The sequence below is a fragment of the Chrysoperla carnea genome, chromosome 3 (assembly GCF_905475395.1).
Source record: "Chrysoperla carnea chromosome 3, inChrCarn1.1, whole genome shotgun sequence".
In the NCBI taxonomy this organism is placed as follows: domain Eukaryota; kingdom Metazoa; phylum Arthropoda; class Insecta; order Neuroptera; family Chrysopidae; genus Chrysoperla; species Chrysoperla carnea.
Genome location: NC_058339.1, coordinates 4,512,999 through 4,538,548, shown reverse-complemented (window position 1 = coordinate 4,538,548; position 25,550 = coordinate 4,512,999). Strand labels below are relative to the sequence as shown.

Below are 25,550 nucleotides of genomic sequence, written 5' to 3'. Positions count from 1 at the left end.
TTTTAGTTTGACAAATATTACAATCATAAAAATATAAGAAATGATAAGCAAATTATTGAAACATTATGATTTCCTTTGCTTTTATTTTGTATCCTCAAACTCTTATACATATTTCCCAAAATTTCACCGATTTCCCTAAGTTCACCGAAAATCTTCAAAAAGTTTGAGAAATGAATATGCATTCATACAAGGGGCTCACACTAACATAGCTAGATAGAAATTAAAAAAAAAAACAATTCTGGTTGACAACTTCTTGGAAATAGATTGATGGCACTAATATATTTTTATAATTGATGGCACTAACTCAAAACTGAATCAATTTCAATTTGATTAAAAAAAACTAAAAATCGTTCAAAAAATACCAAACCTTTTCCTTTTCCGTATATTCTTGAAAAACGTTAATACCAACATTCTTGATGGTTTTCATCAATATAACAGATACCCTGGAAAATTTTCCTCCGAGTCTTACATCTACTTATATGTATACATGACTAGAGAGACTAAAGTACAATGCAAATTTTTACTAATCAGGACCGAGTCCCTTGTATTTAGAGCAAGGATGACGAATCTTTTAATATCAACGTGCCATTTTTTTTTCTAAAAAAATGTTTAATGAGGCTATAATACTTCATAGTGAACTTTGTGATCGGTGGCGTACCCAAAATATTGTTTCGCATGACATTGGTTCGCCATCCCTGATTTAGGGTATCTGTTGAGGCTACAGCCTATCAAATTTAAATTTAATATTTTTAAAGTTTAATTTTAGTTATTTATTTTTAGATGGCGCGTCATAATTAGTACATTTCAGTAAATAAAATTAGGGTTTTGGACTCAACATCCCTTAAACTAAAAGCCTTGTTTCTAGTACCTGTACATTTGAGAGAAGTTATGTATCGCTTCAAGACCCCAAACGGCACGAGTCATTCAGTTGCCTGTCACTGTAATAGAAATATCTTCGTATATATTCTGATGAATTTAAGATTACAGTGCTGTCTACATCTGCGTGCTTTGCCATTAATTTGATGAATAAATTTAGTTTAATAGTTGGCTACTTTTGACTTAATCATGAAAAAGCACATCTCAGTATTTTTATAAATTAAATATCATATATACATTTATTATGGCATTTATTTCGGAATCCACTACCTTAATTAGCTGTTTAATTAACAGCCTAGCCTTTTTACTAATCGGCATTCTTCAACCAGTAGCCTGAACGTTATTCAATCATTCAAACAAACAGCTAGACGAATGTTACTTTAATTACTTTAACATTAATTACCTTGATAACGTAACCTCAAAGTAAATCATAACAAAAATAAAACATATCATAATTAGATATAGTTCAAATAATAAAATATAGATGGACCTACGGTTAGATTGAGTATCTGACAACGCTGTACTCGATATCAACTACCAGACTTTGTTCGCGTAATAGATCAAAGAGCTGTATTTTTGTAGTTTAAAATTTAGGGACATTTAAAATTTAAAACAATTAATTTTGTGGTAGGAAGAAGGCTAGGTTGTTAATTGAATGGCTAATTAAGCAAATTGACTGCAACATTTATACTAAATTAGATCTCTTCGGATCAGAATCGGATAAAATCAAAAGGTTTATAATCGTGATGGTATCAAATTATTAGTAGAAAATATATTATCAGGATCTAATGAATGTTTGGTAGCACTGTACAAACTAACACCTAGAGCAGACACCGATGATGGATACCATTTCTTTCTCATTTTACCAACACCATGATGATGTGATATACTTCCACCAGATGCAATGATCTCATCACGTGCTTTCTCTTCCAACATCTCATATAAATGTATAGGATCTGGTAATGAACCGTAATTAAATCCAAAATAGAAATATATACAACAACCGGTATCGTAGGTTTGGGTCAGACGACATGACAATAAATAATGACTGATATTTAACTTTTTACATTCTTGTGCAATACAAAATTTTACATTACGGCACAAGGACAACGTTCGATCCCATGGTACAGATGTTTCAAATGATTCCGATACAACATTATACTCCAAACCAATATCCTAAAACAAATGAATAAGTAGGTTAGGTTAGGTTAGGTTAGAGTGGCTGCCCTGGGGTGGGACACACTTAGACCATAGGGTCCGTTGTGATACCGTAAATGGGTTGGCCCATCCCCGGCGGTAATGAATAAGTAAAAAAGACAAAAATTTCTCGAGTTTTACGCATGTGTCAACTTGTTAAGAGCTGTGGAACGTAAATAAAAAAAAAAGACATACAGAACTTACCCTGATATACGCAATGACGAATGTTAAACAATATCCACGTTCGCCATTAGTTTCACCTGCAGGAATACCTTTACTTTGTGCAGCAATCTCATAAATTTTCTTCTCTTGAATTTCGACATCTTTCGGGTCACCTTCAAAGAGTAATGTTGTAACACACATATGTTTTGGATCGAAACCTTTAATTTTTGTAATGTACATTTTTTTAAGACCATCAAGCACCAATCCAAAATAACCAGGTACAGGTCGTAGCGTTTGACCAAATTGGAATTGTTCATTGTCCATTAAACGTATGGATGCTGGTTGACACCGTTGTCGTGCAACTTCACGCATACATTTCACACCAGCCTCAAAGTTTGGAAATACAATTGAACCGTACTTTTTACATTTGGGTAATGGTCGAATTTTAATTGCAACTTCAGTTATAACACCTAATGTTCCTTCCGATCCAAGAACAATATGATTAAAGTCCGGTCCACATGACATTCGAGGTACTTGACAATTTTTTTGTAATACTCCAGTTGGTGTAACCATTTTGACATGTACTAATAGATCTTCTATGTTACCATAAATATTTTTTTTCATGCCAGAAGCTCGTGTCGCCACCCAACCACCAAGACTAGAAAATTCATATGAATCAGGTTCATGACCAGATGTGTATCCTTGTTCATGTAGTTCTCGTTCTAAATCTTGACCAATAATACCTGTAACAGAGAATACATGGGGTTATGTAACAGCTATAGTCTTGGCTAAACTCTAATTTTTTAAAGGTCGGTTCTAATCGTTCAGTACCTTAACCCGGGACTGTTCGTTAATGTTATCGTACCTAAGATTATATTTATTTATCAACCATGCAAATTGGATTCGTTTTATTTACCTGCTTCAAATGTAGCTACCAAATTTTCCTTATCTAATGACAATAAACTATTCATTTGTGATGTGTCAAGTGATACAATTGTACGTTCCTCGTTTGATGGACATGAAACTGCTCCCGATACAGATGTTCCACCACCAAAAGGTATTATCGCCAAATTGTGTTCTTTTGCTATATGAACTATTTGGACGACTTGATCGTGACCGTTGGGCCAAACGACTATGTCAGGAATTCGATTGAAAAATGACTCTCGTAAGGTGGCAATATCGTGTAAAGTATGACCATGCGCTCGCACAAGACGATCAATACCTTCAATGGATGTAGATAAACCAACTTGTTTAAATTTTTCCAATACTTCATCGCTAATTTTTGGTTTTGGATATTTATCGGGAGATGGTAATGGTTGTGCATTTCGTTTCTTCGAAAAATTGATGTTCAATTTTGTTTCTGCCCATTCTGTGAAATACGGTAAAACTAATTCACCAATTGGATATCTGTAATCATATAAATTAACACAATAAAATCATGCCTCCCAAAATTTTCCGAATTAATACGGTAGTTTTACCCCACTATGGTAATAAGGAAAAAATTGATACATCTTTGAAATTTGGCAGAGTAGTTTATTTAGTTGTTATTAATTATTTATTACAGAAATCGAAAGTTGTCAGGTTACAAAAGGGCACGCGCGTGGAAATTTGTAAACAAAGAACAAAATTAATAAACATAAAATTAATTAATTAATATTATTTTTAAAATTTTTTTTAAACAATTGTCATTGAATATGATTAGACCAATTTTTAAATAAATAATTCATAACTTTAATTGTTTTATTTATCCAATATTAATAAATCATTTTAATATTCCAGTAAACCACGCTAAAACCATTGACCAGCAAATTTGGGGTTTTTGGCATAAATGTTTTAAACAAATTTTGTTAGTTTTTTTATGAGGTTTAACTTTCTAATTTAAAGTGTTAGTCTATCTCCTACTGTTAAGGATGAGTTAACTATTAAAGGATTTAGAAGACGCAGATCAAATCTAACGTTATGATATGACGTCCCACTTTAATCTAAATAATTTTTGTACGATACATTTTTTTTGTAATTTAAGTATTTTAGAAGATATTTAGATCCATCGATTAAAATGGGTTCCTGTATATAGAAGATTATAATAATAAAGGGACTAAGCATAAACAACCAAGGCCCGACCGTAAATTCACGACGACTAAAAAATAAATCTTTATTGATAGATTTTTATTACGAAATGGAGCTAATTTTGAAAATGCTTCAGGGCACAAAATTTCTTAATACGCCTCTGATTACATCACTTGTAGGTACTAAAAAATATTATATCTGAAAAAATTGTAGGATGTTGATGATGGTTATTGCATTTAAAAAAAAAAATTCATAAAAATAAAATAAAAAAAGATAATCTTTGAAAAAGGGTTATCTCAATACACATACAACAAACACTAAATCATACAAGGTCGGCCAGAAAGTGTTCTAACTCCAAGATTAGAAGGAAATGAAGAATCATTACATAAATTATACTTTTATGTACGTCTAATAGTACAAGAAATACTTATTTTAAGCTCAAAAAGATTACAAGTTTTTAAGCTAATAACTTCTTCGTTTTTTAATCAATTTTAATTTCACTTTCTAGTTTTACCACTGTACGTGAAGAATTCGAATTCGAACTAAATTTACTTTACTCTAGTTAAAATTGGATTAATATAAATGAATAGTTATTGTAATATTTACCTGTTACCAGTAAAACATATTGCACCATCTTTATAAACAAACTTGGAATCCTTATATCCCCAACCATTCCATTTCAAAACTTCTTGCCTGAAATTAAGAAAATATTAATACTTCTAAAAGAAAATTAACTTTACAGACTTTTAGACAGTGACACAAAAAAATTAACAATTTTTTACAGCCTGCCAATGATATAGGACCCATATACAGAGTGTTACCATTTATTTGGTTTTTGAAAATTATCGAAAGCATTTACTAGAATTTTTTTCGTATTTCGAGAATGTTCCACAAAATCACTAACTGAAGCTACCTGTAAATTTTCAATTCTCTGTCTTTTATAGTTTTGGAGAAAATGGACAACAAAGTTTTAATTCATAAGACCTACAATGTGATGGAATTATTTGGCGGGTAACAGTTAGTTAATATTAATAATAACTACGATAAAACAAATATTTAAATAATAATGATATGATATTAAATACAATACAATTTTATGTTTAAGTAAAAATATAATAATTATAAGAATAGCTAAGTGATTATTATTCTAATTGTATATAAGCTAGCAGCCTTCACCTCATTGTTTGAAGATTTTAACCAGAAGGTTTTAATTTTCACAAACCTCATGATTTATGAGGGACCTGAGACCTCCTCTTTTTAACCGACTTCAAACTCAACAAAAAGTAGTAGGTTCTCAATTCGACTGAATTTTTTTTTAATGTTTGTTACCTCAGAACTTTCGATTGGGCAAAGCGATTTTGATGATTCATTTTTTATTTGAAAGCTAATGCTTTTCGTGAGGTCCCATTTCAATTTGGTCCAGTTCTGACAATAGAATCCATGAGAAAACCATATAAGTCTTAATATTGAGCGGATTACTCAATATCACGCCAACCGATTTCGAAGATTCTTTTTTGTTGACAAATTAGTTAGCATACTTCAAATTCAACAAAAACTTTTAGCAAAAAAAAAACCGACTTCAAAAAACTATACCGAAACAAATTAATATGCACTAAAAAATAAAAAAATAACGATAATATTATGTAGGTACAATTATTGTTATTTTTGGAATCGGTGTCAGCCATGTAGCAAACTGTTCTGTCACAGTTGTTTCTTTGGCTGACACCGACTCCAAAAATAACAATAATTGTAACTCATTATATTATCGTTATTTTATTACTTTTTAGTGCGTATTAATTTGTTTTGGAACAGTTTTTTTTTTTTTTAAGTCGATTTTTTGTTTGTTTTTTAGGCATATGAAAAGTTTTATTCCACAAGTAAAAGCTAAAACTTGGCATAGGTATCATTACTGCCTTTCTAATTTCAATAAATTTCATCCAATTTGATGGGAGTAAAATACAAATACATTTTGAATTAAATCGCATGTTTATGTTTACCAATTCTTGACCAACTTTGCAACTTTCTTAGAACGCAGCAATGCAATAAAATGCATTTACACAAAAATAAATAAACACTTGAATAAATTAATATTGGATATTCAACTTATAATTATTGACATTTAAAATCCTTGACTTGAGTAGAGTTAGAATCAAGTTGATTTCTAAATCAATAACACATTATTAAAATGCATCTTACTCAAACAGAAAATATCAAGATAAATAAATAAACTTATGTACATAAATTTATAATTTTGTGATAATTAAAAATTTAAACAAATCGACTTAAGGTGGATTCTTCGGTTCGGCCCATGTCTCCGTAACCGGGCACGTAGACCCAAAATGGTAATCTTTAAAGTAGATAATTTGATTTCCTATCTTTTTTGTTCAATAAATTTTTTTGTTGTATTATTCGAATATTACGATTTAACCAATCGAAATTGATATCAGAAGAAAGATAATTTAACAACGAAAATAATGATGAACACTTTTCGATAGACAAGCTATCATAGACGTATTTATCGATCAATAAAATTTCATAAAAATATGTTTCATTTGGTTTTATCAGATGGGTGAAAGTCGACCTTGTATCCTCTCTTAGACTAGGTACTCTAGTAGTAGGTATTCATGTTGCAATGAAGACTTCCAAATTGATTCGGTTGACATTATGGTATGTAAATTAAATAAAATTTGATTAACAATCAAATAATTTTTAATATATTTCCCAAGGATAACATTTATTTTACGTATTATTCATTTGTGATTATAATTTTTATTTATAATAAAATTAATTAGATGACAAATCGCTAATAATATATAATAACTAATTTAACCATTTATGTTGAAATAAAATGTAACTGAAGTTTCAACTAGTTATTAACTGAAAATTATAAAAAAAAAATGTAAGCCGCCGTCCACTTTTTTGGCTAAAAAATGATTCTTTATAATGTACTGAATAAAAAAGTATCAGGTCATTTTCCAATTTAAAGGGGGGGGGCACCCCCTCAGGGCACTTTGAAAATTTTTAACATATAGTTTTATATAAATATTTACTCTCATTGCTTTCCTGATTTCCGCCGTCCACCGATTTTATCAAAAAATGATTCTTTATAATGTACTGAATAAAAAAGTATCAGGTCATTTTCCAATTCAAAGGGGGGGCCACCCCCTCAGGGCACTTTGAAAATTTTTGACATATACACATAACTGAAAAGTGGTCTTCGCCGTCCACCGATTTTATCAAAAAATGATTCTTTATACCGTAGTGAATAAAGAAGTATTGGGTCATTTTCCAATTCAAAGTAAAAAACAACCCCCTAGGTGACTTAAAAAATTTTTAACATATAGTTTTATATAAATATTTACTCTCATGGATTTCCTGATTTCCGCCGTCCACCGATTTTTTCAAAAAATGATTCTTTATAATGTACTGAATAAAAAAGTATTAGGTCATTTTCGAATTCAAAGGGGGGGCCACCCCCTCAGGGGACTTTGAAATTTTTTTACATATACATAACTGAAAATTGGTCATCAAAAAATTGGTTTATAAAAAAATGATTCTTTATAATGTAGTGAATAAAGAAGTATTGGGTCATTTTCCAATTCAAAGTAAAAAAACAACCCCCTAGGTGACTTAAAAAATTTTTAACATATAGTTTTATATAAATATTTACTCTCATGGATTTCCTGATTTCCGCCGTCCACCGATTTTTTCAAAAAATGATTCTTTATAATGTACTGAATAAAAAAGTATTAGGTCATTTTCGAATTCAAAGGGGGGGCCACCCCCTCAGGGCACTTTGAAAATTTTTTACATATACATAACTGAAAATTGGTCATCAAAAAATTGGTTTATAAAAAAATGATTCTTTATAATGTAGTGAATAAAGAAGTATTGGGTCATTTTCCAATTCAAAGTAAAAAACAACCCCCTAGGTGACTTAAAAAATTTTTAACATATAGTTTTATATAAATATTTACTCTCATGGATTTCCTGATTTCCGCCGTCCACCGATTTTTTCAAAAAATGATTCTTTATAATGTAAGATAATTTATAATGAATAAAAAAGTATTAGGTCATTTTCGAATTCAAAGGGGGGGCCACCCCCTCAGGGGACTTTGAAATTTTTTTACATATACATAACTGAAAATTGGTCATCAAAAAATTGGTTTATAAAAAAATGATTCTTTATAATGTAGTGAATAAAGAAGTATTGGGTCATTTTCCAATTCAAAGTAAAAAAACAACCCCCTAGGTGACTTAAAAAATTTTTAACATATAGTTTTATATAAATATTTACTCTCATGGATTTCCTGATTTCCGCCGTCCACCGATTTTTTCAAAAAATGATTCTTTATAATGTACTGAATAAAAAAGTATTAGGTCATTTTCGAATTCAAAGGGGGGGCCACCCCCTCAGGGCACTTTGAAAATTTTTTACATATACATAACTGAAAATTGGTCATCAAAAAATTGGTTTATAAAAAAATGATTCTTTATAATGTAGTGAATAAAGAAGTATTGGGTCATTTTCCAATTCAAAGTAAAAAAACAACCCCCTAGGTGACTTAAAAAATTTTTAACATATAGTTTTATATAAATATTTACTCTCATGGATTTCCTGATTTCCGCCGTCCACCGATTTTTTCAAAAAATGATTCTTTATAATGTAAGAATCATTTTTTGAAAAAATCGGTGGACGGCGGAAATCAGGAAATCCATGAGAGTAAATATTTATATAAAACTATATGTTAAAAATTTTTTAAGTCACCTAGGGGGTTGTTTTTTTACTTTGAATTGGAAAATGACCCAATACTTCTTTATTCACTACATTATAAAGAATCATTTTTTGATAAACCAATTTTTTGATGACCAATTTTCAGTTATGTATATGTAAAAAATTTTCAAAGTGCCCTGAGGGGGTGGCCCCCCCTTTGAATTCGAAAATGACCTAATACTTTTTTATTCAGTACATTATAAAGAATCATTTTTTGAAAAAATCGGTGGACGGCGGAAATCAGGAAATCCATGAGAGTAAATATTTATATAAAACTATATGTTAAAAATTTTTTAAGTCACCTAGGGGGTTGTTTTTTTACTTTGAATTGGAAAATGACCCAATACTTCTTTATTCACTACATTATAAAGAATCATTTTTTGATAAACCAATTTTTTGATGACCAATTTTCAGTTATGTATATGTAAAAAATTTTCAAAGTGCCCTGAGGGGGTGGCCCCCCCTTTGAATTCGAAAATGACCTAATACTTTTTTATTCAGTACATTATAAAGAATCATTTTTTGAAAAAATCGGTGGACGGCGGAAATCAGGAAATCCATGAGAGTAAATATTTATATAAAACTATATGTTAAAAATTTTTTAAGTCACCTAGGGGGTTGTTTTTTTACTTTGAATTGGAAAATGACCCAATACTTCTTTATTCACTACATTATAAAGAATCATTTTTTTATAAACCAATTTTTTGATGACCAATTTTCAGTTATGTATATGTAAAAAATTTTCAAAGTGCCCTGAGGGGGTGGCCCCCCCTTTGAATTCGAAAATGACCTAATACTTTTTTATTCAGTACATTATAAAGAATCATTTTTTGAAAAAATCGGTGGACGGCGGAAATCAGGAAATCCATGAGAGTAAATATTTATATAAAACTATATGTTAAAAATTTTTTAAGTCACCTAGGGGGTTGTTTTTTTACTTTGAATTGGAAAATGACCCAATACTTCTTTATTCACTACATTATAAAGAATCATTTTTTTATAAACCAATTTTTTGATGACCAATTTTCAGTTATGTATATGTAAAAAATTTTCAAAGTGCCCTGAGGGGGTGGCCCCCCCTTTGAATTCGAAAATGACCTAATACTTTTTTATTCAGTACATTATAAAGAATCATTTTTTGAAAAAATCGGTGGACGGCGGAAATCAGGAAATCCATGAGAGTAAATATTTATATAAAACTATATGTTAAAAATTTTTTAAGTCACCTAGGGGGTTGTTTTTTTACTTTGAATTGGAAAATGACCCAATACTTCTTTATTCACTACATTATAAAGAATCATTTTTTTATAAACCAATTTTTTGATGACCAATTTTCAGTTATGTATATGTAAAAAAATTTCAAAGTCCCCTGAGGGGGTGGCCCCCCCTTTGAATTCGAAAATGACCTAATACTTTTTTATTCAGTACATTATAAAGAATCATTTTTTGAAAAAATCGGTGGACGGCGGAAATCAGGAAATCCATGAGAGTAAATATTTATATAAAACTATATGTTAAAAATTTTCAAAGTGCCCTGAGGGGGTGCCCCCCCCTTTAAATTGGAAAATGACCTGATACTTTTTTATTCAGTACATTATAAAGAATCATTTTTTAGCCAAAAAAGTGGACGGCGGCTTACATTTTTTTTTTTTAATTTTCAGTTAATAACTAGTTGAAACTTCAGTTACATGAAATAAACCTAAGTCTATTTTCCTAAATAATCAAATAAATTTCGGTTTTGGCCCGAATTTCCCAGATTAAGGGAATTTGCGATTAGGGTCGACAAATCAAACACTCAGGTCGATGTGTGGGATAATGTTAATATTAGCTTAAAGTTGGTTCAATATATTTGGTTGATTTTGAAGAATGATATTGCAATAAATTTAGGAAATTAAAATGTAAATCCACACACACATACCTACAATCTTAGTATGGCCATATAGCCATTTTTATTTTACCTGTACATGAAATATATATCAAGGTATATTAATTTCAGTCCCAGGTTTGTAACGCTTAAAAATATTCATGTGAACAAAATTTTGGCATAGCTGGGAAAAAGGATATTAAGCTAAAATTTTTATAGCGTACTCAGGGTGTAAAAGTGTCTTTAAGTTCGTCAATGGGCAACATAAGTTAATTGGGTCTTGGTTCAGGTGGACCCATCAATAAACCGTAAACATGATTGTTTACCCGTGAGGTCTCAAGTTAGGGTAAAACTTTGATGTCCATTTTCTCCAAAATCATACAAGATAGGGAATTGAAAATTACAGGAATAGCTTCAACTAATGGTCTTGTAAAAAAAAACCCGAAACATAGTTTACATAGCGACTTTAACAGTCGGGGCTCATTATTGGGAAAATTTGAGCTGATCTAGATATTAACGGGCCCCAACTATTAAACTTGTTTCTTTCTTTTCAAATTTTATTTAACAAGTCGAGTTTTTGAACACTAACATTCAACACTTTCTATACAAGGTATTTCAACAATTAACTCAGTCAATTGTTTGTTTTCATTTGTTATCAATAACTTTAATACCCAAGAATTTTATAAAGTTGACTTACAAAGCGCATTTACAACTTAAATGACAAGTGGGCAGTTATGGGTTTTTGTTAAAACAAATTTTGTTATCAGTTCTACAGTTTTAACAATACATACATAAAACTTTTACATTTTTAATATTCTTTTACTAGCCGACTCGTGCAGAATAGTGTGTTCGATACCCGTGTCTAAAAACAGACCAGAGATATATGTAAATGCTATAAAATTTTAAATGTAATTTACTTTCTTTTTTATTGTGTATAGGCAATTTTATTACAGATATGATATACAAATTACATACTGAGCAAAATTATATCTTTTTTTTAAATAGATGACACTGATGAATCATTAAAAATAGATTTCGAATAAAGAACGCTTATCAAATCTATTTCTTAGTTTAATGATATTATCAACAATTTTTCAAATAAGAAATCGCGCCGTGTTTTTTTAACATAGAATTTCAAAACGATTGTAAATGAGGAAAACGCTAAGAATATATTCATTTGAAATGTATAATGCATGTTGCCCAGCCCAGAGCTTTCGAATCCGGCCTTGTCTAGATATGTTTATTCATAATTCTAAATTCCTAGAATATTTATTAAATTAATTACTTTCAAAAAGCTTCTTCAGAAACAAGTAATACGAATTTGAAATCTAAAATATTTAAAATGGGTATTTCAATTGAAATTCAACAAAATATATAATTAAGTTAAATTGAATTTAAAGCGTTAATTAATACAAGGCCGTCAGGATTAATTCTAAATTATATTTAAATGTTATTATTCCTAAAAAATTATTCAATGAAAATCAAAATTGATAAACAATATTTATTTACTTACCTATTTTTGGGCACAGCACTTTTCACAGACTTTTTGAATGTTTTGTCTGTGGTTCTACTTTTTTCAAGTGGTAATAATTTTATACTTGTTGTGTTATCATTTAAATTCTTTTTCTTTTGTTGTTCTTCGAAATTTTCATTTTCACTTGACTGATTTATATTAGACATGCCGGCTTCAAATGAGTAATAATATGTATAAGAACTTCAAACTTCTATGTTCTATCCCCATCTATCCCTTACTGCTGTTTATATAGCTTTTCAAATTTATCATAGAGAGGTATGCATGCTATATTCATATATTATTGATAATTACCACAGAGTTCCAGTATTTGCATAGATTTTCAATTCAATACCTAGAGTGCACGATTAATATGTTCAGCGTTACCAACTCTACCAACTTTAAGGTAGATCTACCAACTTTAAGTATTCTTAAAATAGAAAGTTGGTAGATTACCAACTTTGAGTAATTCAAAGTAACTAGATCTAAGATTAGATCTACCAACTTTTAAGCAGAATTTGTTGAAAACTACCAACTTTTCAATTCATATCTACCACTTAGACAGATTTTGGGTTGGTAACGCAGAATATGTTAGTAAAACAAGTAACGACAAACAATTGACTGAATTATCTGTTGAAATACCATGTAAAGACAATGTTGATTACATAATCGTTTGTTTTTTTACGTCCTATAAGTAAAGAAAGATAGCCAAACATACATACATACACTCCAAACTGATATTCCCATATAATACACACCATATAATTTGCGCTCTCACGAGTAAGCAGTGATGTTTACGAAAAAAAATTTCATACAAAAGTTGTTTATTTTTTTACAAGGAACATTTTTTACATTTAAACTTTTATTCTACCTCTAACGGTTTACAAAATGGGCCTACGGACCAAAGATCCTGAGCACGCTATAAAAATTTCAGTTTGATATCTTTTTTCGTTTTTGAGTTATCGTGTTGACAGACAGTCGGACAGACAACCGAAAATGGACTAATTAGGTGATTTTATGAACACCTATACCAAAATTTTATTCGTAGCGTCAATATTTTTAATCGTTACAATTTGGGACTAACCTTAGAACACCTTGATTTATTTCAAATACATGGTATAAAAATGGTAAAAGTTAAGATATGCTAGATTTGATGTAATTATGACGCTGGGTTTGAGTGTCAAATTAGGTCACGTGGTCAGTTGTAAAAGATCACGTGTCAGTTCGTGAGCGTCAAATCATAAAAAGCAAAACATTGTTTCATTGTTTTTTTAACTAGGTGGATTCCTAATTTGACGCTCAAAGCCAGCGTGTCAAGTGTCATCATGCAATTACATCTTTATGCTGGGAAGTTATTCGTGTGAACCTCAAGGATTGCACCAGACCCTACCTGCGGCTGTTTTTTGGATACTTTTTATGTACAGAGATAGTCCTCCTTTTCTCTACTCTCTATAATTGTGATGTAAAATTCAAAGCGTAAAATTAGCTGACTTGACAGATATCGACCATCCCACGCTTTGAATTTTACATTACAATAAAAATTATTACTCACTTTTTAATTCAATAAAGCATGTTTTTTTAAATTATAATTTATTACTCTTAGTGACTGTCACTCGTCGCGTCGTACTGGGTGAATTCAGCATAAGTTGACTGGTATACACTTAGCTTCATGATTATTGTGAAGTGAGTGGTTAAAAAAAGATAAGACGATAAGACTTATATGAATGTAAGTGAAATGCCAATAATAACATATTTTTACGAACGATTGTAACCATAAACAACTATAGAGTACAAGTCAAGACGTATTCGATAATTTCCAAAAACACAAAATGGCAGAAAATGGTGATTTAAATTGTGAAACAAGTTACAATAATATAACAAAACGAGGCAGTAAAGAATGGGTGAAATTAAATGTTGGTGGTACATGTTTTCTTACAACAAAAACAACACTGGCTAAAGATCCAAATTCATTTTTAAATAGATTAGTGCAAGAAGACAGTGATCTAATTTCAGATAGAGTGCGTATCGTAAAATTTAATGTCATGTATATCTTATTATTATTTTGTGAATTTATACTTTAAGCATTTATAGCTTCGAATAATTCTATTTTTATTTGTTTTAATTGTTTCATTTTCTTATTGTATTAACCAGATACCTATTATTATGTCTCTATTAGTTACTTCGACTAGGTTATGTTTATAATTTTAATGTTTCAGATCGATTTTTTTAATATTAATTTCCCATTTTGTTTATAATTGTAGTACCTTATTTTATATACAGTTTGTTCAACCTTTTTTAAAAATGAAAATATTCTGAAATTAATTGGGAATGGAATATATTTTGTGTTAGATAAAAGCGAAAGTTAGCGGAACATTTTGGGTCTTCTTTTAACAGAAACCTTTTTTTAGGATTCGATTTCCTTGTATACTTCCGTTCGAAATTGGTCAGACGAATGTCTGGCCAAGTTTTAAAAAAAATTTCTTTTTGACACCTTATAAAAGTCAATTTTTTGAACAAAGTAAAGCTATTCGAATTAAAACCCCGATGACTACAAAACCACCCTCTTAAAAGTGTTAAAACAAGAAAATATTTTCATCTAAAATGGTTATGATAAGTAAAATCGTCAAGAGAATTGCAGTAACTTATTTCTGGCTTAACAATAAGTTGCCTGAAGAGTGTTTCTTTGTCTTATACATAAGAACGTCCATAAAAACTCTTCTTACTTCATATATTATAATGGGCTAACGAGCAGCTTTACAAATTGTATTGCTGTATTAACCTCTACATAATTTAAAGAAAACTAGTTTAGGAATCTTCAGGTGTATGGTATTGAAAGATATTTATTTAATTTTAGGATGAAACGGGCGCATACCTAATTGACAGAGATCCAGCATATTTTTCGGCAGTATTAAATTTTTTACGACATGGTAAATTGGTCCTGGATCGTGGTTTAGCAGCTGAAGGTGTATTAGAAGAAGCAGAATTTTATAATGTAGCTGAATTAGTACGACTTTTACAACAGAGATTAGCAGCTCAAGTGAGTAACTCAGTACCCGGTCAACGAAAACACGTGTATCGAGTTCTACAATGTCATGAAGATGAATTAACACAAATGGTCTCGACCATGTCCGATGGTTGGAAGTTTGAACAACTTGTAAATATTGGTTCACAATATACGTACGGCTCCGAAGAGCATGCTGAATTCTTGTGTGTTGTTAGTAGAGAGTATGATGCAACACAGGGTAGTTGTCCAGAACCTAGTGATCGTGCAAAGGTGCTTCAACAAAAAGGTTCTAGAATGTAAACAATCAAAACAATATAACATTTATAAATATTATCGAAGATAATAAATGAGAACTCTAGGATATTTCGAAATAAATTTCGATTTTTGCCCCCATTTCCTAGATCAGTTTTTTGTATTTTATAAATACGTATTTTCGACTACCAAGTAGTCATCATCAGTAAGAATTAGCTAGTGATTACTCTTATTATGAATGTTATTCTTTGCTAATTTGGTGGCGGATGGCACAATGTATTTAATAAAATACAAAAAACTGATCTAGGAAATTGGGGCAAAAATCGAAGTTTATTTAATATAACATTTGTAATTTATAATTATCTACCCTACTACCTTTTTAATTATTAATTATGAAATTAATATTTAAATAATTCTACTACGTCATTTTTATTATTCAAATCAAAATAAGTAATAAATAATAAATAAATATAACGTTTTATTGAGTGCGCTTTTTAATTATAAGTGTGATGAATGATTATTATTATTATTATTATAAATAATAATATAATAAATAAATTTATGTTTGATTTTAGTTTAAGAATTTTAGAAGAATTTACAATTTGTATTCCAAAAGTTCGTTTTTGTCACCTAAATCAAAAAAAATATCATTATAGTCGCATCAATCAATGTTTTTTACTCGGGAGTCCTCAATAAATCTCCGATTTCGATAATTCTTTTTCAAAATGATTCTTTTTGTATATTATTTAAACTCAGAAACATTTCAGAGAGGGGAAATAATCTGGAGGGGTTGTCGTTAAATCTTAAATGATATTAATATACTAATTTTTTTGATACTTTGAAAGGTGCAAACTACTTTTGGAACAGCTATTTTATGCGACAATCGATCTCAAATTTCAAATTTGAATCCAAATATTATAATTACCGATTTGCTATTTGAATTACTAATTTGATAGGATCTCAATAGTAAAAATTTGTAAAACTAATGATATAAATTTTATTTAATTAAATTTAATACGCGTTAACAATAATTAAAAATAATTTAAACACTTTTAAAAACTCAATTTATTAACATTTAACTGTCAATGATTAGCTGTTGTTTAAATTCGTAATCTTAACCTCAAAATTGCCTTTTTTTACAAAAGAATTATGAGTTAAATAGAACTTCTAGCTTAATTAGCCGTTCTTTTAACAGCCTAGCCTTTTTACGTAACTGCGACGTTCAACTAGCGGGCAGAATGATATTCAGCCATTCAATCAAAACAGCTAGACAAATGACTTGGATTGATTACATTTAAATATTTGCCTAGCTTAGTTATTTACATTTAGTTTCACTTTCTGCCACCTGGCGTTAAAATTGATGGATTTTTGGAATTTTTTTTCTCCGAACTCTTGCTAATTCAATCACACTAAACCTGTTAACTATACGGCTGATTAAGCTATTTGTCTGCGACATATATATCATAAACCTTTTGCTTTAGGTCAATTTTTATAAGTATTAGAATATACTCTACAAAATCTTTGATTTAATAATACTCAGCACGATACATTAAATGAAAAGTTCGTAACTTAACGGATCTCTCTCTCATACTCCAGGATGCTCAGCAACCTGAAATATATCAGGATATGTTTCAATCTTAGCAAATGGTTTATAAAAAAATTCGGCAGTTATATAAAATCACATGAAAATGTGTGCGTCGTTCTTTGGCAAATACTCAAAAAAATCATTTTTTAGCACTATTTTTGAGTTATAATCAAATAAAACATATTAGCTTGACCCATGCGGAATTCCACAGTCTTACCCATGGTTACAAACTGGCTAGAGAAATAATATAATATCAATAGTAATTTTACTTATTTTTATTTATAGGCAATGTTATTACAGCTATGATATACAAATTACATAATGAACAAAATCAAATGTTAAAATTATTTATCTAGCCTGTTTTTTTTTCTAAGCGGTACATTTTTAGACCGTGAGTCTATTTTATGTCAGTAGCCAGTACGATAAGCTTGAAAATGAGAAGTAAATCATGGAATTTGAAAGAATAAGGAAGATATCCGCATGGACAGGAAAAAACAGGCTACAGAAATAATATATTTTCATTATAGTTTTTTTTTTATTTTTATAAATTGAAATCAAGTTATTTTTTTAATAACACGAGGAGCCAAAAATTTGTTTCCCAATTTGTACGTCGTATTATACTTTATCTATAGACTAATATCTGTTTTGTATTATATTTTTATCATTTGTGAATAATTTTTATTTTCTAAAAAGGTAAATGTAATTGTAATATTTGTAGATAGTCCGAATAAGTCGGCAAAGTAGACCGACAGCGACGCGACGAACCGTTACTAATAAATTTATTAAAATATAATCTCAATTTATTTTTTTTTGTCTAAGTATCCAAAAACTATAGTTTCAGAACCCCAATTATGAAAAAAAACTTTTTGGAGGTACACACTTCTTGACCATGGGTGGATCTTTTTTGAAAAAGGGGCGGTTTTTCGGGAAAACTATTGATTGGCTAAAGATATTGGCTCGACCCTGTATCTTTATCCGTCCTCTAGTTATTTATAAGCAATTGAAGTTTTGAAACTGACAAATGTTTTCTCAGAAACGGTAGGGGTGGGGGATAATAATAGTATGAAAAGGTAGTACTTTTTATGTAGCATTTATGATAATTTTTTCGAATTTTTAATAATAGAAAAGGGTCTATGCCTCCTTGTTTTTGAAAATTGATGGACAGCTGCTGACAATTGAGGGGGTTAGCGACCAAAATGAAGTGTATTCGAAAACAAGAGAAGGAAACAATTTTTAACAATTGAAAATTGAAGGTTTAGGTGGAAGGTGAAGGCGCCTGCTCTAATGGAGCTCTACTGCTCAAGAACTTTTTTTATAATTATAGCGTAAAAAGTACGTGGACATAACAAATTTATTTTGCATAATATATTTACATACAATAATAATTATATAATAATGATAAAAAAGAAAGACAAGAAATATTTTGATTATATTCAGGATGTAACAACTTGTTTTAAAGGCCCTTCAAGATATTCAGCTAATGCCATCGCTTTTTGACGCAATAATCCAAAACCAACATGACTGCGTGCATAAAGACACAATAATAAATTTGCGACTTGTGTAATAGCGATACGTCCATCCATACACTCCATCAGTATCATTTGTGGTTTATCATCACGGAATGCTGTTCGACCATTTTTTTCATAAGCTGCCCATATATTACTCACTATTGCAGCTGTTACTCGTGAATTTTTTGATCCATAACAACTGTATGCTAATAAAGCTCCTTCATGATTTAATAACCTAAAAAAATATTATTATTATTATTCCAAATATATAGATGGCTTAAAGCTAGAAAGAGGATCAGTCACAGTTGGAATATATGTAGAAAATCGAGGCCTAAATCCAAAAATTCAAGCCATCTAAATTGCAAGTAAATACTTTCACAGCGAATTGGAAAACCGTAGAATCCTCGAATTATTATCAATACTCAATAATTCCGTTAAAAGAACGTTGCAAGTTGAAATTTGCATGTTTTTTAATAAAATTTTATATTACATTGATTTTATTCTATTAACATTTCAATTATTATTTATACTTACAATGTATTTTCTACGCCACCAGTATTTGCTTGGCTTAAGACTTGAACTAAAGCTTTTGATTTCAACATTTCTAAAAGCTTTTGTAATTAGAATTTTCAATATTATACTAACAAAAACAATATTGTCATTACTCAAATGTCAAATGTCAAATTAGGTTCTTGCTTTTTGTGCTTTATCTTGGGCTTTGTTTATGTGAGTAAGATCGTTCGCCATTTTGATGCTAATGTCAAATAGACAAAATGTTCTTAAGGTAGTACCTACACGAAAGTGATATTCCAAGAATTTCTCAAAACTCAGAATATAAAATATTTAATTCATAATACACTTGCTGTTAAAATTAGAAGATGATTTACCATGCCATACATGAGATATTAGCAATTAAAAGTGACGCAATTTGTACGTGTACATGGGAGAAGTGTATAAAAATACACAAATTTACAAATATTATATTTATTTACCAATGAATGACGTCCACCATCTCTATGAAAAACTAATATAATGTAGAATACTATATTTAGAAAATATATAAATAAAAATAAAAATTATTTACCATATAGTTTCGATAAAAAACTTAAATAAATAACTCGTTTTAGCGATGATTTTTGTGGAAAAGATATGAAGACTAATGTTAAAGGCATATGTCATAGTGTGTGTGCTTATATGTATACTAGAAACAGTAGTGAGGAACTACAGTCTTGTGAAAATAATATATGGTATATGTATAATAGTCATAGCACAGTTAATGCACTGAATGATAGTATTAGTCCAAAACTTTTTGACTGGACGGTCGCGGAGGAACTACCTTAAATATTATTTTTAAGTAATAAGATTTACTTTAATTCATAATTTTTTGGCCCCCGGATTCACCATTTTTAAAATTACTGTTTCAATTTTTAATAGATGTTTACTTTTGATGCAGAACCTTAATTTTTTTGAACTTAAAATATATCCCATGTTACTTGCTGATAATGTAGCAATCTATAAATGAGGAATTTTTGAAATCGGTAGTGAGTAACTTAAAAAGTCAAAAATGACGATTTTTATAAATTACCATACAAACTTTCATCCAATATTTCATCCCTTTAGGATACATTATTATTCCCCCCCCCCTCTGAAACGTTTCTGATTTTAAATAATATACCTTTTTTTAGAATGAAAAATATATTTTTAAATTAAAATGGTATCAACACAGTGTTTAAAATATTATTGTTTGGCATATAATTTCTTATTTTTGGTATGTATACAAATAAAAATCTAAATTTAAATCACAGCTAGTACTATTTAATATCTTTATAAATAATAATAACCAAATGACGTCACATAGTTTAAAATGATATTTCTTTTAACAGGTTTCAGGTTTTTTATTACTTAGTTTTACAAGCGTATTATTTTATCGATTAATTTTGTATAATGCATTTATATTACAAGATGTTTTTAATCCACTTTATTCGCTGTTTGGTGTTTCATTCCTAATATTTATGTGTTTATGGTTAGGATGGAAAGGTGTTACAAGAGAACACCAACCGCATGTTTTAATGGTACTAAATATTTTGAAAACATTTCAAAGTTCAATATTAGGTACTTAACATTTCAAATGATTTCAATAGTTTTCAGCGACATTGGTTATTATAATTGGTTTGGAAATTGGAATGGGATTTTGGAATTTAGTTGAATATCATACGTATGAAGATGATACAACTAGTTTAATGAGAGAATCTTATCAAAGATTTGTTTCAAATCAGAGTGATTTTAATATTTGGAATCGAGTACAAACAAAGGTATAATTATAATATGATTTAAAATGATACAGAATATGTGTGCTCGTACATCACAGGCAGCGTGGCCGAGCGGTCTAAGGCGCTGGTTTTAGGCACCAGTCCGAAAGGGCGTGGGTTCGAATCCCACCGCTGTCAAATAATTTTTTTTTTAAATCTATATTAATAGTATTAAATACTTAGTATTTTATTGGATTTAGAGTTACTATAAAATTATTAATCTAAGTTTTGGGCAAACACATTTTTCACATTTTTGCAGTTTTAAATTTCGCTAAATAATAAAATATCCTAAATTCACAATAAAAAAAAAATTGACGTTCATTAATCGAGATAAAAATACTTATAAATATCTAATAAGTTGAACCAAGAAACATATACATATCGACAAAATTTCATTGAAATCGGTTGAGTGATTTCGAATTTTAGCGTAAACGAAAATCGTGTCATGAGATTTTTATATATAAAGATTGTATTATTTAATTTTAGTTGCGCTGTTGTGGATTAGAAGGGCCTGCTGGTTATCATGATAGCATACCTGCATCCTGTTGTGTTCTTGATCTAGGTCCAGAAGGAGAACATCATAGTTCATGTCCAGGAATATATCAACGAGGCTGTTTAACTCCTTTGCTGGATTATATTGGACGCCAGATAATAAATACTTTAGCTCTCTGTTTTTTCATGGCTCTTATCCAAGTAATTACAGATTAATACGAATAATATTTTTAATATAATAATAATTAATCTTACTTTTTTGAAATCTATATAGGTATGTGGTGTTTTTAGTACATTCGCCTATTCAAAGGCACTTTTAAGAGAACGCTTAGAAGCAAGAAGATCAATAAATTCAACGGTGACTGTTGAAGATAATTTATTAAACAGAAGACATTCCAATATAGCAGGATAACGATTGATTTTTATAATATTGAAACGAATTTATTATTCGATAATAATGCTAAGTGTTTCACGTTTAAATTTCATGGAAAAAATAAAAATAAGTCTGAATTTTTCGTCCTCGAACCGTTTTTCGAAAAAAAAATGATTCGAGCTTAATTTGGGATATGATAAAAAGTATACATTTGGGAGAGTCTGGCCATACTTTAAAACGAACCAATTTATTTGTAATTTTTATTTCTGGATTGTACAAGGTGTTCTAGATTTGTCTGCACAACTCTTCACTTCCTAAATTACTTATAAAGAACGAAAAAGCTCTTTACCGAATTTCAAACTGAGGCCTCCTATCGATCAATTATAAAACACTTTGTATAAAAGTTAAAATAAGATATTAAACAATTCTAAATTGCCTAAGAGATACTTTTTTTGCAAATATCATATTCTGGGCAGTAGCTATATAACCGCAAACGCTAGCATATTAATAAAATACTATTTTCTTTATTATTTCAAGTAGCCTAAATAAATATCTTTTCTAAATTCGTCATCAGCTCTTTGATTATTAAACAAATTTTGTAAGCTCAATTTACCATTTCCCTATTGTGATGCAATGTACAATTATTACCAAAGAAATGCCATGATAAAAATTAATTTTTAACAAAAATAGAATTAAAATAAAAAAGACACATTTAATAGCATTTAAATTATTTAACTCGTTAGCCAAACATGAACACTCTTGCAGAAATAGATGTGCAACATTTGTAGCTGTAAGAAACATTGGGAAACAAAAATTAATTCTGATTATTATCGTTTAAATTTTAAAAAAGGCTTTAAAATAAGTTATAACTACAAGTAGTACTTACCAGATCAAACTAAAAAAGGAATGATAGTTTTATCCTAGAACAGCAGTTTGTTTTCAAATGGCTCTTCGACTACCAATTGTGACTTGTGATATAATAATAATTGTAGAGTAAAATTGACAATAAATCTTTACATATTAACTAATCATTTTAATTTTTATCACCTAATTATTAATAATTAAAATATGAATCCCAAACAATCTCATTTCGTAACAATTTCAACCTTATCATTCTCCAAAGGTTCAAGAATGCATTGAATTTTTAAAAGTTAGAAAACGTAAATGTGACATCACTCACAGTTTGTAGTTTTTATTTTGTGTGGTTAAATTTTCGATAAAAGGGAGAAATGGGGTGAAAATGAAATAAGTAAGAAAACAAACAAGTTAAAGTAGACAAAAAATATATTTGATTTGTACTCGATGATAGAATTTAAATTGATTTTTTATTTTTTTGTTAATACATACCTACGTAACGTACTAATTATTATTATTAATTAATTAAACAGTGATTGATCATAACAACTAAACTAAACTTTTAAATACAGAATCAATAATAATCAATGAATTCACTTAACTATTTTTTAATTTATGTACAAAGTTATCTTCAATTAGTTCAGTTCTGTTTTACAAAAAAATATAAAGATCTTAAATTAACTAATGCTTAAATTTTTAAAAGGCTCTTTAACTCTTTTTATTGTCATTCAAAATTATCTTCAAGTTCTCACCTCCGTACAGTGTCAAGTTTCGTCTCACTGTGCAAAACGAAGTTGCCGCTTTCCCCTTTTGTCGGGGAGAAAAATAGTATACACGCCACTGGAGCAAGTAAAGAATGTCTCAGATCTCATGTTTGTCACCCACGACTTCGATTCGGACGACAATGAACATGAGTTCTGACACATTCTTTACTTTTACTCCCTAGATGTGCGTAATATATCATTTTTAGTTCCAATTCATTTTCCTGACGACAAACTTCTTTAGCCATAACTAAGGTACTCAATTACTACGATGGAAATAATAAGTTAACAAAAATAAGCATTCCCCTTCCCCAAATGAAAACAAATTTTGGACAAGGAAAATGTATGTTTGGGAGAATAAATTAAAAATAAGTGGTGAAAGGTGGATTATGATTGGATTTCCAAGACACAGATATTCTGGGTTGAAGAATCCGAATCAAATGATGAATGTGATGGAACAAGAGAATGTGGTAATGATAGGCAGATTTTGCTCACTTTATTTTTTCTTTTTTAAATTAAAAAACTCTTATTTTCATTTTTCTGAAAATAATATCTTCTCATTCCTTCATCGTCATACAAATGGTAAGTTAAAACTTTCCCTTTTTCCCTTGCAAAGTTTAAAATATTAAATAGTATTCATTTTGTAAACATTTTTGCGTCAAAACAAACTTTGAAACTTACAAATATAGTTTAATAAATACTTACAATGTTGATGGTTTAAATAAACTCACTGGTTAGAAAAAAACCTGATACAACTCTGTAGCTCAGCGATTCGGTGGCTGAAGCATTCAATTGTATTTTTAAAGTTAAGATGTCAGCGCTACGAGTAAAACAAATGTAAACCATATTTGTTAGACTCAAACAAAAACATTAATTTATTTTATACATACATGTTTGGTATGTACTATTCAACATTGTAAACAACACTTCCGTTAAATATTATGTATCTATACGAGTTAACATATATAGTTCTTTTTTCTATCGCTAGATGCCTTTCTTAGCATTGAAGTCCCTATAGTAAAACTTTCATAGTTGGATTCCTCACTTCATATTTCATGAATTGAATTTGATATAATTTGAAATGACATGACATTGTAAGAGCCTATTTCTAGGAGAAACGAAACCTGTTATAGATCCCTTGTTTCATTAGTACAGGAAGTCCATTAAAAATAAACATTACGAGAATCATTTTGAATTTGATCATGTATTTGATGTGTGTAGTTTCCAATTACACACTTTACAGTTAATTTAATGCAGGGATGGCGAACCTTTATATATCAACGTGCCATTATCTCTAATGTTTAATGAGACTATGGGACGTACCTTCAAATAACTTTAACTTTGTGACTTTCGGGAAAATATTGCTTGTTAACCAGGCTTCCGTAACTACAATAACAAACGAGCGCGTGTTCGTAGAATCATTCGTATTCGTCCGTAATATCTTCATAGTGAACTTTGTGATCGATGGCTTGCCCAAAATATAGTTTCGCATACCATCCAATGACACACTTTGATTCACCATCCCTGGTGTAGTGAAGTTTTTAAAATAGGATTGATTGCTTGATTGAGTGAGACATTTGAATGGAACAACAAACCAAAATAAAGTATATTTAAAAATGATTATTTAAAAAAAATAACTTTAAATTTATTCATGAACACATAAATATTATTTTCACATTCCAAAATAAATAAACTTTTCCATTCAGTTAGATTTAGTTTTTTGTAATCAAGATCTTAACTAAATTTTTACTTAGTAAAAATATGGTTAGTGTTCTTTTACAATAATTTTTTTTTTAGCAACAGTACAAATAGTAAAACAAACAAATCATCATCAATTTATTTGGACTAAGTTGGTTCGTACAAATATTATGTTTTTTAAATCGGATGGTGTTGTTGAATGCTGCCATATATAATTCGTTTCGACTGTCGATATTTTTTTTATATATAATAAAAAAAAAGGC

The 25,550-nt window shown here is 29.4% G+C and overlaps 4 protein-coding genes and 1 non-coding gene across 5 annotated transcripts; 3 read left to right on the top strand and 2 right to left on the bottom strand.

Moving 5' to 3' along the window:
* Nucleotides 1-272: 272 nt before the first annotated feature.
* LOC123294467 (alkyldihydroxyacetonephosphate synthase) lies at nucleotides 273-12,684 on the bottom strand. The gene is made up of 5 exons (XM_044875500.1): nucleotides 12,454-12,684; nucleotides 4,909-4,995; nucleotides 3,152-3,642; nucleotides 2,278-2,978; nucleotides 273-2,052 (listed from the first exon to the last, which is right to left on the bottom strand). Exons 1-5 carry the CDS (start codon nucleotides 12,618-12,620, stop codon nucleotides 1,612-1,614), a joined length of 1,887 nt encoding a protein of 628 aa, XP_044731435.1. The 5' UTR covers nucleotides 12,621-12,684; the 3' UTR covers nucleotides 273-1,611.
* A 1,543-nt stretch (nucleotides 12,685-14,227) lies between these two features.
* On the top strand, nucleotides 14,228-15,882 carry LOC123295674 (BTB/POZ domain-containing protein KCTD5). Its single transcript, XM_044877095.1, has 2 exons — nucleotides 14,228-14,468; nucleotides 15,305-15,882. The coding sequence occupies exons 1-2, from the start codon at nucleotides 14,280-14,282 to the stop codon at nucleotides 15,752-15,754; spliced, it is 639 nt and encodes a 212-aa protein (XP_044733030.1). The 5' UTR covers nucleotides 14,228-14,279; the 3' UTR covers nucleotides 15,755-15,882.
* Nucleotides 15,883-18,632: 2,750 nt separating this feature from the next.
* On the bottom strand, nucleotides 18,633-19,493 carry LOC123294824 (ragulator complex protein LAMTOR2 homolog). The gene is made up of 2 exons (XM_044875987.1): nucleotides 19,334-19,493; nucleotides 18,633-19,034 (listed from the first exon to the last, which is right to left on the bottom strand). Exons 1-2 carry the CDS (start codon nucleotides 19,399-19,401, stop codon nucleotides 18,725-18,727), a joined length of 378 nt encoding a protein of 125 aa, XP_044731922.1. The 5' UTR covers nucleotides 19,402-19,493; the 3' UTR covers nucleotides 18,633-18,724.
* Nucleotides 19,494-20,521: 1,028 nt separating this feature from the next.
* On the top strand, nucleotides 20,522-22,969 carry LOC123295496 (23 kDa integral membrane protein-like). The gene is made up of 5 exons (XM_044876871.1): nucleotides 20,522-20,567; nucleotides 20,683-20,871; nucleotides 20,941-21,111; nucleotides 21,595-21,801; nucleotides 21,875-22,969. Exons 2-5 carry the CDS (start codon nucleotides 20,812-20,814, stop codon nucleotides 22,010-22,012), a joined length of 576 nt encoding a protein of 191 aa, XP_044732806.1. The 5' UTR covers nucleotides 20,522-20,567; nucleotides 20,683-20,811; the 3' UTR covers nucleotides 22,013-22,969.
* Nucleotides 21,167-21,246, top strand: Trnal-uag. Its single transcript has one exon. It is a non-coding gene; the product is annotated as a tRNA-Leu (tRNA).
* Nucleotides 22,970-25,550: the final 2,581 nt, after the last annotated feature.

Coding starts and splice junctions, on each gene's coding strand:
- LOC123294467 (XM_044875500.1), bottom strand. CDS start 12,620: ATGTCTAATATAAATCAGTCAAGTGAAAATGAAAATTTCGAAGAACAA. Junction 4,996..12,453: donor AGTGCTGTGCCCAAAAATAG/GTAAGTAAATAA, acceptor TCTTAATTTCAG/GCAAGAAGTTTTGAAATGGA. Junction 2,979..3,151: donor GGTAGCTACATTTGAAGCAG/GTAAATAAAACG, acceptor TCTCTGTTACAG/GTATTATTGGTCAAGATTTA.
- LOC123295496 (XM_044876871.1), top strand. CDS start 20,812: ATGTGTTTATGGTTAGGATGGAAAGGTGTTACAAGAGAACACCAACCG. Junction 20,872..20,940: donor ACCAACCGCATGTTTTAATG/GTACTAAATATT, acceptor TGATTTCAATAG/TTTTCAGCGACATTGGTTAT. Junction 21,112..21,594: donor GGAATCGAGTACAAACAAAG/GTATAATTATAA, acceptor ATTTAATTTTAG/TTGCGCTGTTGTGGATTAGA.
- LOC123295674 (XM_044877095.1), top strand. CDS start 14,280: ATGGCAGAAAATGGTGATTTAAATTGTGAAACAAGTTACAATAATATA. Junction 14,469..15,304: donor GTGATCTAATTTCAGATAGA/GTGCGTATCGTA, acceptor ATTTAATTTTAG/GATGAAACGGGCGCATACCT.
- LOC123294824 (XM_044875987.1), bottom strand. CDS start 19,401: ATGTTGAAATCAAAAGCTTTAGTTCAAGTCTTAAGCCAAGCAAATACT. Junction 19,035..19,333: donor GGTGGCGTAGAAAATACATT/GTAAGTATAAAT, acceptor ATATTTTTTTAG/GTTATTAAATCATGAAGGAG.